This window comes from Dermochelys coriacea, chromosome 2 (genome assembly GCF_009764565.3).
Source record: "Dermochelys coriacea isolate rDerCor1 chromosome 2, rDerCor1.pri.v4, whole genome shotgun sequence".
In the NCBI taxonomy this organism is placed as follows: Eukaryota; Metazoa; Chordata; order Testudines; family Dermochelyidae; genus Dermochelys; species Dermochelys coriacea.
Window position 1 is genome coordinate 181,677,987 of NC_050069.1, and position 17,839 is coordinate 181,695,825.

General features: G+C 41.2%; 1 protein-coding gene across 3 annotated transcripts in view; it reads left to right on the forward strand.

Annotated features, from left to right (window-relative positions):
• The first annotated feature begins 379 nt into the window (after positions 1-379).
• The window catches only part of DPY19L1 (dpy-19 like C-mannosyltransferase 1), a 99,442-nt gene continuing 81,982 nt past the window's right edge, over positions 380-17,839 (forward strand). Inside the window, exons 1-6 of one of the 3 annotated variants that reach the window (XM_043508751.1) lie at positions 380-928; positions 1,990-2,055; positions 9,106-9,130; positions 10,579-10,666; positions 11,319-11,456; positions 15,845-15,965. In XM_043508751.1, the coding sequence (XP_043364686.1) occupies positions 628-928; positions 1,990-2,055; positions 9,106-9,130; positions 10,579-10,666; positions 11,319-11,456; positions 15,845-15,965 (739 nt within the window). In that variant the 5' untranslated portion in view covers positions 380-627. The remainder of the gene's footprint in view (positions 929-1,989; positions 2,056-9,105; positions 9,131-10,578; positions 10,667-11,318; positions 11,457-15,844; positions 15,966-17,839) is intronic. The other 2 variants (XM_043508750.1, XM_038390117.2) reach the window with 2 other exon arrangements.

Sequence of the window (17,839 nt, forward strand, 5' to 3'; positions counted from 1 at the left end):
AGCGGAGGGCCAGGGGAGCCATCTCCTGTGGCTGGGGAGCTATTGACAATTTAGCTCCAGGGAACAAAGCGAGGCTGCCCGCCCCCAGGTGACATTTAAAAGCAACCTAAAGCCTAAACCGTCCCAGTTTATTGGATGAAAGAAAAGGGTTTAAACGAAATCGACCAAGCACGAGGGAGCCAGGAAGAGGGGTGGGGCAGGAGCAGAGGGGCAGCCCCCAGGAGGGGGGATCAAGGCGGCCAGGGGACCAGGAGAAGCTTCCCTGCAGCACGAGTGAGGCAGGAGGCTCAGGGGAGCAGAAGGGGCAAAGGCAGGAAGAGCCGCACTGGCGGGGGCGGGGGCGGAGCGAGAGGAAGGCGGGCCAGAGCCGTTGGCCTCGAGGGCGGCGCGCGGGCCCGGCGTCCCGGCCGTTGCGGCGGCAGTTAGCAGCAGAGCGCCCGGTGCCGGGAGGGAGCGAGACTCGGCCCCGGCGCCCCGCCCGCTCCACGTGGCCTCCGGGGCGGAGCAGGCGGCGCGGGCCCGGGCCCGCACCGGCCATTGAGATCCGGCAGGGCAGGAGCGGCGTGTGACCGCCCCGGGGCGTCGCCCGTAGCCCGCCCCGCCCCCGCTCGCGGGGACTATGCGGAGATGGCCGTGCGAACCCGAGGCAGACACAAAGAGTCGCCGCTCAAGCCGCCCGGCGCTCAGCCGCCCCCGCCCCAGCCCGGAGCGAGCCCCAGGAGCGGCCGCGGGCTGCAGCCAAAGCAGCCAGGCAGGCAGCAGCTGTCCTACGCGGGCGGCGGCGCTGCTATGCGGAAGGGAGGAACCGGGAGGAAAGGGGCCAAGAGCGAGCCCCAGAAGCCCAGCCGCCCCCTGGCCCAGAGGGTGAGGGAGATGCTGGGCCTGGGCCAAGAGGGGTCGCTCCGGGACTGGAGACACGGGCTCCGAGGTGAGCGGGACGCGGGCGGGCGGGCTGTGCCCCCAGCCGCTTCCATCTTGTGCCCCCGTTGGGAAGCGGGGTCAACGGGATTTGCTCCCCTCAGGCAGCGTCAGCTTCGGGGCCCCTCTCCCAGCCACGTCTCCGTGCTCCTGTCCCCAGCCTGCTGGGGTGCTGCTGGGCCGAGGCTGCCGCAGCCACCCTCCCCGACAGGCAGCGCAGCCCCTGGGCCAGGAGAGGCTTTAAACCCCCCCCCCCCCCCATGCCCTGCTCGGGGAGCGCTCCCCGCTGCCCAAGGGCTGCTGGCAGGTTGGAAACCAATTTGCCTGGAAATTGTGTTTCGGGGTAACCCTCTAATTGAAAAAGTGTGTGTGTGTGTGTGGGGGGGGGGAAACGTTTCTTTCTATTGCCCCCCCCCCACGTATATTTAACGGGAGTTGACCGCAGTCAGGTGTGGGGGGGTCAGTTTCACTGTTCCAACTCTAGAGTCAATTGCCCAAGGAGAAAGGACCCTGCAAGTAGTCGTGAGGAAGCAGGAGAAAAAAAACCTTAGAAGGTTGAAGGTTTTTATAAAAACATTACAGGACATCACACACCACTTATACCGCATCAGAAACGACATCTTTTTTTTTTTTTTTTTACAAGATGTTCATTTTATTTAGCTTCGTTCCTATTGGGATAATCTACCTGGCACTGGACTGTGCCTTGATGAAGGACTGGGCGGTTGATTGGTTCAAAAGAAAAAAAGTCAAAACTTTATGCTACAAAGTTGTACAATTCAAATGTAAAGCTATTTTGTTAAGTATTCTCTCTTTTGTCCAAAGTGTTTTTTAAAAACACTTTACGTGCACTCTGTAGAAATAAAATATTTATTGTAGTCACCTTGATTTTTGTTTTTAAATAGGTTTATTCACTCTGTGCCCAGTTTATCTCAGCTGTTTTGAAGCTAAATCAAGGTGGCTATAGAATATTAATGGTGCAGCCTGAGAACAGTCTCTTTAAATGAGAGTGCTTTTAAAATTTTTTGAAGTTTAAAACTAAATACTGCTAAGACAGTTATTTTCTTTTTACAGTATTTATGGAAGAAAAAGGGGCCTTCATGAGAGCAGATAGCAAGATATGGTTCACTTTTATACTAGGTAAGAAGACAAACATACCAATTCTTAAGGTCTCACTGCTTTATAAAAATGTACTATATCCGAGTTTGTTGGGAATGTAATTTAGGAGGGAAACCCTGATGCTGCTTTGCATGTTAGTTATCATTCTTATTGCATTGTGTGTATGTGTCTCTGGTGCCTGTGCACGCACAACCACTCACTCACCCTCACAAACATCTAGGATGGGATTTTCAATAATGTTTAGTGGTAAAGAGTCCTGTGACATCTTATACACTAACAGATGTATTAGAGCAGAAGCTTTCGTGGGTGAATACCCACTTGGTCGGATGCCACAGGACTCTTTACCGCTTCTGCAGATCCAACCTAACACAGCTACAGCTTGTTATTTTATTAGGGGTGCATATATGTATGAACCTGTGCATATGTGTGTACACATCTGATTTTTCATAATTCCCTAGAAATGCATCTAGAATTTGTAATAAATTACTAATTATTCAGTCAGTTAGATCTTTTGATTCTTAACATACAAACATCCTCTTCCCCTACCAACTTACACAAATTATTACTCTGTTAGTGTAAGAGTTCAGTATGTAACTTTGAAAAAGGAGGGGGAAATAGCCCCATATTTTTCAAATTTTTTTAATTTATATGGTAGTAATGCCATTGTCCCAGGACACTTATGGGAGAAATTAATGACTGGCTGAGGTTAGTGGCCTAAGTTGGAAGTTTAGGGTGATCAGCTTTCTTTTAGCCAGTCATTATTTTTGAAGAAATGCCCTGGCTTGTGACCTTTATTGCTTCAATACCGTAATCTGTGGAACACTTTTTTGTTAGTTGGCCGTATTAGCTTAAGAGCACTTAACTATATGTGGATATAATATCAAATTTATTATATTTTTGGGGAGGAGAGGAAGATGATTCCTAGACATACTATGCTTATGAGACAAAAAATAAATTTATTGCCACACTACTGGAAATCATTGTAAAATATCTGTTTGCCATGTTAAATGAAAATGCTGGATCTTAAAGTAAAATCAACATACATATTAAATTATTTATCTGTTAAATATCTTTTAATCTTATTTTAACTCCAAATAACTTCAATGTATTGTAAAATTTTGGGTGATATTTACTGATTCTAGAAGAAATTGTGTTAGAGAAATAAGAAGAAATTTGCTATTTTTATAAGTTATTACGACGAAATTGATAAGTAAATTGTCAGTAAATCGTTTCATTCACCAATGACACAAAGCATCCTCTTAGACTGAAATATAACTGTTGTTTAAAAGGCTAAACAACCAGTTTCAGGCAGGAATCGAATACTTTGTTCAGCTGAAATTTCAGAGGGGATTCAGGCAGGCAGAATATTATTTCCAGAGCTGAAATTTGGCCGTAATCCCAGGGCTAACAAGTGAATGGTCCAAGTATAAATGTCATACCCATTTATTCCTACAGAATATAAATCCATACTAATGTAAATATGTGAGGTCTACTTCATAATCTGATTTAAAATGTGAACATTTGACAAAAGCTTGGTTTACAGTTTTGTTGTTGGTTTAATTTTGTAATCTTAATCTTGAAAGGGCCAGACTTTCAAAAGTACTAAGCACCGACTGTTGGAGTGAGATTTTTCACAAGAGCTCAGCTCCTATTTAGGCACCTAAAAGAAGTTGCAGGACTTCTAAAAGTGCTCAGCATCCTGCCGCTTCAGTTGTCCTTTCTTTGGAAAATCTGGTCATTTCATTTAGATGCCTCACTGGGAGCTGAGCTCTTGGAAAACCTCACCCAGTTTACTTTTCAATAAATCTTTATATAGTGAGCCTGAAAAATAGTTAACCCTTATTCTTTTGTCATAATTAAGTTTCAAGACAGAATATAACAAATTACAATATGATTGTTATTCCTTCTTGAATTCTTGAAAGCATAAGTCTTTTACCAGTAAATTTTGATACTTGTGTGAAGAAATCTCAGCCTCTGTTCTGGAGGCAGATCTGTGCCAAATGTTGTGACTTAAGAATGGCTTCCCTTTTCAATAGTACTTCATTCCCAAATCATATTTATGCTTGGAGGCTAACATGTTTATGCTTGAATGCTAGTATGCCATTCAATTCTGCTGCAATAGTGTCCTTTTACATAATAATTTCTAAACCTTGAAAAAATGTGTATATGTGCTTACCGTTAAGCATGGGTGTTGTCCCATTAAGCAACCAAATAGTTCTGTTGAGCTCAAAGATTTAGTATGCGCATATATCTTTGCGGAATGGAGCATTGGATTTTTTTTTAATATTCCAAGTAAGAGCATTAAAAGCACTCCAACAGGAGAACATAAAAATGGCCATACTGGGTTAGACCAAAAGTCCATCTAGTCCAGTATCCTGTCTTCCAACAGTGGCCAATGCCAGGTGCTTCAGAGGGAATGAACAGAACAGGTAATCATTAATTGTTTACCCGTCACCTATTCCCAGCATCTGGCAAAACAGAAACAAGGGACAGCATCCCTGCCCATCCTGGCTAATAGCCATTGATGGACCAATCCCCCATGAACTTCTTTCTTTTTTTAACCCAGTTATAGTTTTGGCCTTCACAACATCCTCTGGCAAAGAGTTCCACAAGTTGACTACATTGTGTGAACAAATTCTTCCTTTTGTTTGATTAAAACCTGCTGCCTATTCATTTCATTTGGTGACCCCTAGTTCTTATGTTATAAGAATGAATAAATAACACTTCCTTATTTACTTTGTCCACACCATTCATGATTTTATAGATCTCTATCTTATCCCCCCTTAGTCGTCTCTTTTCCAAGCTGAAAAGTCCCAGTCTTAAATCTCTTCTCATATGGAAGCTGTTCCATACCCCTAATATTTTTTGTTGCCCTTTTCTTATCCCATGACAGCTTATTTTGCTTTAGAGCCTTTGATGAGGGACCTTGTCAAAGGCTTTCTGAAAATCCCCACACACTATATCTAGTGGATCACCCTTGTCCATATGCCTGTTGACCCACCCAAAGAATTCTAGTAGATTGATGGGGCATGATTTCTCTTTACAAAAACCATATTGACTCTTCACCAACAAATAGTATCAGAGCAGTAGCCATGTTAGACTGGATCTGAAAAAGCGGTAAAGAGTCCTATGGCACCTTATAGACTAACAGACGTATTGGAGCATAAGCTTTTGTGGGTGAATAGCAGCACTTCGTCGGATGCAACAAATAGTGTTCATCTATGTGTCTGATAATTCTGTTCTTTACTATAGTTTCAACAAGTTTTCCCGGTATTGAAGTTAGGCTTACTGGCCTGTAATGCAGGGATTGCCTCTAGAGCTTTTTTTAAAAAATTGGCATCATACTATCCTCCAATGATTGCTACAGAAGCAGATTTAAATGATAGGTTACATACCACAATTAGTAGTTCTGCAATTTCACATTTGAGTTCCTTCAGAACTCTTAGGTGAATACCATTGGATATTGGTCACTTATTACTGTTTAATTTATCCATTTGTTCCAAAACCTCCTCTAATGACACCTCAATCTTGGACAGTTCCTCCTATTTGTCACCTAAAAAGAATGGCTCAGGTTGGGGAAATCTCCCTTACACCTTCAGCTGTGAAGACCAATGCAAAAAATTCATTTGGTTTCTCCGCAATGGCTCTTCAGTGCTCCTTTAGCATCTCGATTGTCCAGTAGCTCCACTGGTTGTTTAGCAGGCTTCCTGCTTCTGATGTACTTAATTTTTTTTGCTGTTACTTTGAGTCTTTGGCTAACTGTTTTTTCAAATTCTTTTTTGGCCTTCTTAATTATATATTTACACTTCATTTGTTAGAGTTTATGCTCCTTTTTATTTTCCTCAAGAGGCTTTAACTTCCACTTTTTAAAAGATGCCTTTTTTCCTCAAACTACTACTTTTACTTCGTTGTTTAGCCACAGTGATACTTTTTTTGGTCCTCATACTCTGCTTTTTAATTTGAGGTATACATTTAATTTCAGCCTCTATTAGGGTGTGTAGAGACGCTAGCCAGGGCTTGTCTCTCTCCAGGGCAGCAGGGAACCCCACCGCTTCACCAAATTGGGGAATAGGTCTCACGGGGAATTAGTCTGACTGCAGGAGCCTTCCACCACAGCCTTTGTGAAGGTGGAAATACCACAGTAAGCCCAGGCCCTGGGTCAGGGCAGGGCACGGTGAGTCAGGTGCTCAGGCCCTCAGGCAGGGGCTGAACAACAACAGTATAGAAATAGCAGGCCCAGGCCCTAGGTTCCAAAGGACCTGGGAGAAGGGGAGACTGCCACCTGTGAGTTGGGTGGCAGGAGGGACGCAGGCCTTCCCACTCCACTGCGTCCCAGCCAGGGGCCCTAGCAGCAGCAGAAGACTCACTGGTGTGTCAGTGGGGATCCTGGCCGCAACACACTGACATGGGTTCTGGCAGTGCTGCAGCCTGACTAGGGTCGACTGCCCCCGGGCTACTTCCAGACTCCCCCTCTTGAGGTACCTGTGTCAGGGTGGGGTTCTCGGGGGTCCAGCACCATGGGATCCTTGGGATAGCTGGCCAGGGGTAGACTTGGCAACTCCTCTGGGTAGCTGGCATGGGGCAGGTCGGGCCAGTCCTCGGGTTTTCCGCAGGCCGCTGGGCTTTCCCACTTGTGAGCTAGGCCAGAGGTGTCTGGCCTCCCCAGCAGCTGCCTCCCCAGTGAGCCATGAGGTCGGGCTTTTATCTTTCCGGGGCAATGCCTGACCCTCTGGGGGGTGGGCTCAGAGCTCCCTGGCTGCGCCCACTCTCTGGTGTCCGGAGGGGCTTGTTTCTCTCAGGGAGAGAACAGGGAGCAGGGAGCCACACCGCCTCACCACATGGTGTCTTTAAAAAGTTTCTGTGCAGCTTGCAGGGATTTCACTTTTGGCACTATACCTTTTAATTTCTGTTGAGCTAGTTTCCTCATTTTTGTGTAGTTCCCCTTTCTGAAATTAAACACTACCATGGTGGGCTTGTGTGGTGTTTTCCCCCTTGACAAGTATGTTAAACTTTATTATGTTATGGTCACTATTACCAAGTGGTTCAGCTATAGTCACCTCTTGGGTCAGATTCTGTGCTCCACTTAGGACTAACTCAAGAATTGCCTCTCTTCTTGTGGATTCCAGGACAAGCTGCTTCAAGAAGCAGTCATTTAAGGCATCAAGAAACTTGTCTCTACATCCCGTCCTGAGCCTGAAGTGACACGTACCCAGTCAATATGGGGATAGTTGAAATTTCCCATTGAGTTTTTTATTTTTATAGCCTCTCTAATCTCTTTGAACGTTTCACAAGTTATACTAAGGTGACCTTTTTTATAAATATACTAAGTATGTATTTCTGATGTAATTTAAAATATCCTGGGCCAGATCTGTAAATGGAAAACATTTGCGTAAATCTGGAATAATTCCACTAAAGTCAAGGAAGCTACTCAATTTACAATGGTATAATAGAGCAAAATAGCTCTCACCACCTTTTGAAATGCAGATGTGGAGGTAATGACTGCAAGCAAGCATGATATTATTGACATCATTTCATCATATACGCACAAAGAATGGCATTTGTGAAGCTGAATAAAAGATCTATAAGAAATTATTGTAAAACCTAATGTGAGTGAATGTATTTACATTTTAATACTAATACAAACTTCAAAACCAGATTCAGTAAAATGTAAATTTTTCTACTGAATTAAAGAATATGCTTCTCTATGAAATATATGTAGTACCTTTGATGGAAATGAAACACAATTTCAGTGCTTTGTTTTAATATGTAATTAATTTCAGTTTTAAAATTGAAGTACTGTAAAATTGGCTTTAATGCATTATGAAAAACAATTACAGGTTGTATGTAAGTATGTGAATCTTTTCTCTTTACACTGCTCATTGTAGATGTATGTAAGGTTAAGTTAGTGGGTCTAATTATATTCAAAAACCTTTGCATTCTGCAGCATCACAGAATCTACTCTTTGTAATAATTTTGTTTCAGAATCTAAGCTTTCTTGCGATCATGGTTGAGGAGAAAACATGTTAAGGTTAACTGAATATACAATAATGCAGTGTTGTCTTACTGAGTTTGCAAACAGACTGATGTAATAGCTTGTGGAGTTTTGAACTGCCCCATTCCTCTCAGCATAATTAACTCTGAAATATACAGTTGGTGATTTAAATATTAGCTGTTACATTGCTGACACACCTTATGTATAGCTTCCCTTGCAATCAAAACTTCCAGTTTTCCACTAGAATGCATGTAAATGTTGTCAGTACAAAAATCTGTGACAAGCTAAAACTGTAAAATTGAATTTAATTCAAAAGTAAGACAGGGACTACTAGACTACCCTTATATGTAATTTATTCCAAAAGTATTTGTAAAAATATCCTAAATTTAAGGACGTAGTGTAAATTTTATATGAGCAAACGTTTAAGTTTTTATTAAAAGTTGCATGTAACATTATTGTCAGATGTTTTTTTCAGCTGCATTTTGTTTGCTGGGGAAGGAATGTTTTTCTGTGACATTTACATTACAGATTTTCATAGTAATTGTAAGTAACATTTTTCTTCAACATAAAACAAGCACAATGTCTATGTATTTTCCTTTAGTCATATAGACTTTGTTTTGCCTCTAGTTTTTGTTCAATGCAAGGTATTTTGTGACATACAAGATGCTAACGGTAGAATTACTTTTAAAAAAAAATCTGACTAGTATTGCTGTCTTAGATATATAAAGTGTACTGTGTCAGCAAGTTAGATGTGACATTTGGCTTTTTCAGCTTATTTTTCTTTCTTGCCTTTTGAAATAAATGACTTGAATTCTAATTGGTCCATTTGAATGCTCCATGGTATATATTGAAGTATTATGTATTAATACTGTCCATTTAATTCCAGATGTTTAAGTGTTGGCCAAAAAAGTTCATCTCAGAAGCAGCACAGGTTACTCCTTCCAATTCCTTCCTTCTAGAAGCTGAGTTGAGCACAGTGTGCAAGTCCCTGATAACTGTTCTGTAATTATTTTAAAGAACATTTTTTAAGTTTAAATGTTTGATAATACCTCCTTTCTTTTTTTTTTTTTTTTAAACAGCTGCTTTAGCAGGAGTTTTACACTGGTAAGATTATTTTTATTGGCTTAAGGTTTGGTATAAGTAATTAAAATATTACCGTTTTAAAACAACGGGAAGCATCATATATATGTATAGATAGATAAGCCACTGCGGTGACTAATTTATCCATTATCTTCATATCTTTCCTTTCAGTGAAAGTCATCATCTTTAACATAGAGTTGTTCTGTTTTTGTGATTCTGGACTTGAAAGATTTCCCCCTAAACTTTTTTTGCCCAAGGGCTAAGTCTACTGTCTGGATGAAAAATACCTATATGGCTGTGACCCTCAAAGCCATGCATATTTTCACTGGTACTCCTTCCTATCATCCAGTCAGTTATGAGGGCCCCCAAATAAATCCTTTCTTTTCCCCATTTAATTCTGCCCATTAATAAATGTACTAATTCTGTATCCCATTTTGCCTCTTGTCAGGGCTTCTTTGCTTCTGCTTGCTCTCTTTTGTGCACAGTAGGCTCTTGGCCTCCCAGTTACTATTGCTCTTCCTAAGACCTCAGCTCCAGGTCCTACTCCCCACTTTTTAAAGGAGCAATATCTGTGAAAGGATCAGTGACTGCTTTTCTACGTATCTGTGGAAAAAAATTTAGCAACTCCAGCCATTCTGCTCCCCTAGCCCTCCTTCTTTCCTTCTCCAAAAAAAAAAAAAAACAAAAAATCCCAATCCACCAAAACCCATAACAAACCCCCAAAACTAATAGTATCTAGTGCTGTGTTTCTTGCAACCCCCCTACTTCTAATAAAGGGATAGTGTCACTTAGCTGTTCTGTCTGTTCTGTTCCTTTCTCCTCCCCTCTCTTCCAAAGAAGGAGCCAACCCTACTCAGCGTGCTTGCAGAGGCAAAATATATATTTCCTCTGGCAAGTGGTTTTTTTTATTTCCCTTCACGATCCTTTTTTTAAGATTAAAATCACCATTTGATATCCTCATACTGGTACATAATTGTACTTTAAAAGGCATTGGGCAGGGAAAACTTCCCTGGGCAAATATAAAGTACTTCCATTTAATTGCAGCATTTGTTCCACTTTCTTCATCTTTCACTGATTTGGGAGGCATACATCAGAATTTCCTTCCCTGAAGTCAGATTTGCTCATTCTAAGAGCATTTAGCTTTTGATCCACGTGTCTCTTGCACTTTATTATAAAATATTTTTTATATATGCATTTGATTTTTTTTAAAAAATCCCTTTTTAATGGTATTGCAAGAGACCCTTGTAGATTCACATTCTCTTTATTTTAGTTAACTCACTTAAAATGGATAGTGGGAAGAGAAGAGAATGGAAAGTAATCATCAGTACGACAGCAGACTGAATTACAGTAGCTGCATTAGGTCTGCTGTGTTTTCTGATGTGAAAACATTTACTAAAAGTTTCCTAGTGTGTATAAATCAGTACTGGTTTCAAAACCTGAAAATTGAAACTGAATAGGTTTTGTTCATGCAGGTGTCATATTACAACTCTTTTTGAAAATGACCGTCATTTTTCTCACCTTTCAACGCTGGAAAGAGAGATGGCTTTTCGTACTGAAATGGTTAGATCTTTTTTTCTTCTAAATAATTTAAATAAAAAGTGACACTATAGTCTTTAAAGCTTGTCTGGAATAATTCAACTTATAATTTCCAAAATTCCACAGCAAGAAAAAATAACACATACAAATACTTTATAAGTAACGTATATTTATGTGTTAATTTTGAGGTACCAATTTGATATATAAATTGAGTTCCCTTTCAAATGGGTTTCAAAAATATTTTGTTTTAAACATGATATTGTGACCTAATATACAATAAAATGTGTAAAATTTTAAATACCCTATTTCATAACTTTATAAAGTTACTAATTAATGAAGCACACATTTAAAAAGTGAACATTTACCCCCATTTACCAGTTTCTCTGTCACTTTGTTAATGAAATATATGTCCTAACTGCATGGAATATTTTTAACTACCTTTTTCTATAGTATTTCATGCTTCTTTTGAGGAAAAAATGGAAGTTCTCTGGGTGTTTTGCCCAACTGAGTTTTAAAATGGTACTAATATGAAGAAACTCGGAAAATTATGTAGTTGTGCTGACTAGCTTTGTCTTAGTCTTATAATAATGAATTCCTCTTAAAAGAAGGAATCTTATGTAGGACAATACAAATGGTACTACCTGATTAATTTCTGCTAAATTATGCATCCTTTTAGGGCCTTTATTATTCCTATTTCAAGACGATTGTTGAAGCACCATCATTTTGGAATGGAATGTGGATGATTATGAACGATAAACTAACTGAATATCCTCTGGTGATTAACACGTTAAAAAGGTTCAATCTTTATCCAGAGGTAAGCCGTATTTTGAAAGGAGTACCTGTTTCTTTGAAAACACTGGTTAATGTCCTAGTGCAGAGATCAGCAACCTTTGGCATGTAGCCTGCCAGGGTAAGCCCCTGGTGAGCCGGGCCTGTTCGTTTACTTGCCGCGTCCGCAGGTTCGGCCGATCGCGGTTCCCACTGGCCACGGTTTGCCACTCCAGGCCAAAGGGGGCCGCGGGAAGCGGTGGCCAGCACATCCCTCGGCCCGCACCACTTCCTGCAGCCCCCATTGGCCTGGCACGGCAAACTGCGGACAGTGGAAGCTGCGATCGGCTGAACCTGCGGACATGGCAAGTTTTTTTTAAAAAAAAAAAAAAACGGCCCGGCCTGCCAGGGGGCTTACCCTGGCGGGCCGTGTGCCAAAGGTTGCCGATCCCAGTCCTAGTGTTTTATTTAGAAAGTAAAGATTGTGCTGAAAAGAGTGATACTGCTATAGGCAGAAAGAAATTTTCCCTGAAATATACATTTAATTGTATTGTAACTGAATTTAAGTATTGTATGGTAACTTCTTCGTTTAAATTAGGTAGCTATTATGTTTCTGTGATTTGGTTTCCTCCGGTATGTACCCCCTAACTGATTTCAAGCAGGCAGCAGTCAATCAAACTGTAGACATTTTTCACACCTTAATTTTCCATTCTTCAGTTGCAATCTCTTTTCATTCTTTCCTTATTTTCTTGTTTTTCTTCCCTCTCCTGAAGACTGGCAGGTTGCTGATGCTGCTTAACTTCAGGGTAACCTGTTTCCTTCACATCACCAACAGTTTCTTTAAGAAACCGTTTAGGAGGCACTGTGGGGAGCAGGTTGTGTGCATGTGAACGACATATCTCAAAGGACCACAGTTACTGTAGAGTAAATAACAATTCTTTATTGGCTTGATGCAGAGATGACTGAGTGGGGATTTTTGGCTGGTGGTACGCAAGAGGTTAGATTAGATTTTGACCTTGATCTATGAATCATAGTTTGACTTCATTGTTGAGAAATAAATGTAAAACATGGATCTCTTAGGGCACACTGCCTGATATTACTTTGTATTTACTAATATTTGAGACTATTTCGTCATCTGACTAAATCAAGTTTTTTATTAATCTAGTTTATATACAGAATAGGAACCTTATTCCTCATACATTTTTCCCCTCCTTTGGTTACAAAATATGCCAGTGTGTAACATTTATACACTGTTCTGCTTGAGTGATACAAAGTGCCTTTCATTCTGAAGCAGTAGAGAATTTTGACTTCAGCTAAAGAGTGACCTAGCAAAGCTGAACCTACCCGATCAAATGTGTATACTTAATCTGCAATTAGTAGTTAAAATGAAAGATGACAAATAAGTATCCTAAATGAGGACATCAAGACCTGGGTCAATCAGATACACAGTGGTGGCCATGCTGTAAGAGCATGAATAGGCTACAGTGCAAGAAATGTAGACTATGTAGTTCCTTTTGGAATCTTGTTGGCATAACCCAGATCTCAAGCTTTCATTGACAAAGTACTTGAACGTGGTCCAGGTAGCTAAGAGGCTATTGATGTATGATTGACACAGCAGTTTTCCTGCATCTAATTTTCCTCCATTTATATCAATCATTAGTAATGCTGCGAGTTTGTCACGGATTCCATGACCTCTGTGACTTTTGCAGCAGCTGATGCGCCTGACTCAGGGGCAGTTCAGGCAGCACCTGCGTCAGTCACGCCAGCTGCTGCTGGGGCTGTCTTGTCTCCTCCCCCCAGCAGCAGAGTTTGGGTGTGGGGAGGGGTTGGGGCACGGGGTGGTGTGAGGTGGGCTCTGAACAGCCCCCCCCAGGTAAGCGCCACCCAGAGCCCACCTCACCCTGTCCTGTGCCCCAACTCCTTGCTCTCTTCCCACACCCAAACTCTGCTGCTGCTGGGAGGGGGTAGGCATGGAGCCAGGTAGGGAGCCTGCAGACCCCGCCAGCCTCCACCCCACTCCCAGCACCAGTGGGGGTCGCAGGCTGATCACCACCGCGCCCCCTCTCCCCAGCACCAGCGAGGGTCCCGGCCATGCGCCGCCAGGCGCTCCCCCCCACCCCAAGCACCTGGGCTGCCCTCCCACAGCACCCATGGGAAGCCTCTCCCTCCTCCCCCCCAAGTTCTAGTCATGAGTGTATAGTGAAACTCATGGACAGGTCATGGGCAATAAACAAAAATTCATGGCCCATGACCTGTCCATGACTTTTACTAAAAATACCAGTGACTAAAATGTAGCCTTAATCATTAGCCATGTCATCTAAGGAAGCCTTTGACAAGTTTATTGTTAGTGTTTAGCACATGAGTAGCTGTGTATAATACTTAAAACTAGTGCAGCCCTTGAATGGACTCGAGTTTATTCTGATAAAGGTTACTTATAACTTAAATAGAATTTCTTGTGAAGTATTGATGAAACAGCAGGGTCTGTCAGACAGAATATTCAAAGGAGCCTAACTAAGATACTTACCTCACCAAGGGTGTTTGAGACTCTCTTCAATAAATACTAAAGAGTGTGCAGCGGCACTCAGTAACATTAGCGGATGACACACTTCGTGACAAAAGTATCAGTGGCTCTTTAAGGTTTGGTTGACCATTTAGTCCTTTAAGAGACATTAGAGCTGGTAGCTAAGGAATCTAATTCACACACGCCTCAGGTTTCTGCAAGGAGGGCTGAAAAAGGGAAATGTGCTTTTTAAGAATGTAAGTTGATTTGTTTCTTCTGGTGCATACAAAGGAGATACAAAAGGGGAACCTGTGCTGAAATCCTATCTCCTCTGAAGTCAATTGCAGAACTCCTCTTAATGTCAGTGGGGCCAGGATTCATCCCTGAAGTGCAACTTTCTTTGAACTACCTCTTATGTTAGGTCACAGTTCTCATTGCTTGGAACTTTAATTATGAGTGTGCCTGACATTCTTGAACTTCAGAATTTGCTTTTCCTCTAGTCAGTTTAGATGTTCTTTGTGATGGCAATTGGATAAATGATAGCCTTGTGATTAAAGGTCACTTGTAATTAAAACACAGATCTCAGTGATGAGTAGCCTAGGTTCTATTCTCAGTTCAGCCAGATTTTCTATCTTGCCCTGATTTTTGTGCCTTAGTATTATCCCCATTTTACAGACAGGAAATAGATTTTCTATCTCTCAGGAGTGTTGAGGCTTAATTCGTTCTTGGTTGTAAAATGCATTAAGATCTTCGAATGGAAGGCAGCACTATGGAAGTGTGGTGGTATTGTAAATTCTGAGGTCCTTAGTAAGATAGTTCCAGTTCACTCTGTATAGGAATTAGCCTGAGTAAGAAGGGAGTAAAAACTAATATGGAACTTAGGATTTGTCCATTACTATTATTCTGGTCATGCCAAGAGGTAGCCTTATCGTGTTCTCCTTCTTACTTAGTGATCCATAAAGAACATTATGCAGTTCTTCGTGTCTGTGTGATTATTTTCCCTAAAGAGATGTCTCAGTTTCATGTTAACCATCTCTCTGTATCAGATATCTAGAGGTGTCCTGGACAGATGAATTTGATCTTGTATTAGAGGGGTGTGAATAGGGTATTTGGATACTTTATTGTCTGACAGCTTGTTCTATGCATGCTTTGCCAACTTTGGGCAAAATTTGGGACCATCTGAGAGACATCTGCTATGCAAAGTTGGTTAATAAAGCTCCTTCCATAAAATGTTCAAATATACCAATTCCTACATGGTTCTGAATACAGTGGTTCTCAGCCAATATGTGTAGCCCTGAGGGTATGCAAAGATCTTCCTGGAGATGTATCCACTTATCTCGATATTTGCCTAGTTTTACTACAGGCTACATAGAAAGTACTAGCGAAATTGGTATAAACTAAAATGTCATACAGACAATGGCTTATTTATACTGCTCTATATACTATGCACTGAAATGTAAGTACAATATTTATACTCCAATTGATTTTTGTAGTTACGTGGTACAAATGAGAAAGTAAGCAATTATTCCGCAATAGTGTGCTGCGACACTTGTGTATTTTTATGTCTGATTTTGTAAGCAAGTATTTTTAAGTGAGGTGAAACTTTGGGGTATGCAAGACAAATGAGACTCCTAAAAGGGGTACAGTAGTCTGGAAAAGTTGAGAACCACTGCCTTAGGTTGATGGGTATATAGACTTCTGATGTTAAGTGGGTATAGTGTTAGTTCTATTGCTCAGCATTAGTCTTATGTTGGGTATTCAGAGTGAATCATCTCAAAAATGCTTAGTTTTGTAGAAATTAAAAATGTAGAGTCTTGGAAACACTTTCATGGCATTTTACTAGTTCCTGGCTGTTGGAAAGGCTGTCGTAGGTATGAGATAATCTCTAAATCTAAGTTCCTACTTAGAAACTTCAAATCCTATTTTCTACACAGGTGGTCCTCGCCAGCTGGTACCGCATATACACAGGGATAATGGATTTTATTGGTCTTCAGACCAAGACATGCTGGACTGTAAACAGAGGAGAAGGGCTTAGTCCTGTTGAAAGCTGTGAAGGCAAGTTTTTTTTTTTTCCCCCCCCCAGTATATTCTTGTGGTTTTGCATGTGTTTTGGAAACAGTAATGTTAGTGTGTTCATCACTGGCTCATTTTCATTTAGTTAAGCCTGTGTTTTAGCGAATTTTGCAACACAGTATATGAAATACATGGAAAAGGAGGGATTTTTGTGCTATGCCTTGTAGAGGTATAGCACAGAACTTGCAGTCCAGGTGGTGAGGACTAGGGGCTTGTCTTCACTGCAGCACTAGCTTGAGCTATAACTTGAGTTTTGCCCCTAACCCAACTCTTGCCCATGTGCAAAAATGTCTAGCCTGAGCTAATTGCATGTTGAAGAGGATTAGTTGAAGCCGCAATGCTGCGGACACGGGAGTTAGTAATGTAGTGGGCATACAGCAGCTCGAATTGTAATTCCTCAGCTGCTAACCAAATTAGACTGTGTAAATGGAATGTATCGCATTTTGGTCCATCTCACTTGAGTTAGGCTAGCCTGAGTGCAGTTAATCAAGTGTACTAACTCAAGCAACTGTTGTAGTGGCAAGCCTAAATTGGTTTTAAGCCATCTTTGAGCCTCTCAATCCTGGGTTGCTCTGAGGGCCACAGTGGCCCCTGGCATAGTTTAGATAAGCCCTTGGGGCTGTATAAATTAGGCAGCCTCCCTGGGTTGCCGTCTGAATGACAGTACTACTCGCATATCTGCAGTGCTGTGGTCCTGCCCTCTACATGTCCATACACCAGAGCTTGTGAGGGAATTTCAGAAGGCAGCCTTCCATAGCATCTTCCATAGTGATTGCACTAGGGGAATCCTCCCCTGGGGTAATCTGGATCTTTCACCCAGTTTAAATGGGCTGGAATGGATGTGAGGATCTTGTATCTGATCTTTCGTTCCAGAGCTCAGGCATGACCAAGTGCTATTTCAGATGTTGAGGAATGTGCTTGATAATGTGTGATAAGGCTTTTTATAATACCTTAAGTATAAAAGGTGTCTTGTAAAACCTTTTCATTTTGTCTTTTGAAATTTAGAAATATGCTATAATTTAACTGAGCTGTATAAATAAGATTCACATTTAATTAAAATATTTAAAAACCTTTATGGAACAGACTTTAAATCCAGTTTTACATTAAGAGGTATATTCTTTGTTTTTAAAATAAATGTAAAGGTTAAAACTACTGGTAATGGAATAAAAAGTTAATGGATTAGTTTGAATAGTAAATATATATTGTGGGATTTGTGTATGTATGAACTGCCCTATATTGAGAGAAACCTAATTCACTTTTGCTGTAACTCTTTTAATGCTTCATTATTCTTAAGCTACCCCAAAAAATAAGGACTCCGTTCAGAGTCTGCACAGTTCACTTTTTATCTAACTTAAAAGCAAGATATTCTGAATTATTCTTCTGACTTCTTCTTTAAGAGGCAGTATATTGATGCTTTTCAGGGCTTCCATACATGCCAGCCAATTCATCCTCAGTTTTGAAGAAATTCCCTCCTATGTTTTCAGAATGTAGGGAATAATGTCTACAGACCCTGGTGTCATCTTTTTCTTGCCAGCATTTATGTATTGAACATGGCTCTTTAAAATTGCCTTTATTGTAGGAGAAGAGCTCACTTTTTTCTTTTTGAATGTCTTGAGATTGCATCTGATTCACACGTTCTCTGGTGGTGCATTCCTCTTCCCTACTCCCTCTGTTAGCTTGGAGATATCAAAAGATAAATTATTTTTATTTTTCCTGATATGAATGTAGTAAGGTAACATGCTATACAACATGTTGTTCTGTCTTTTTGTTGCTAGAATATACACACACACACACACACACACACACACACACACACACACACAATCTGTCCAATTAGTATATTTTTGTCAATATCT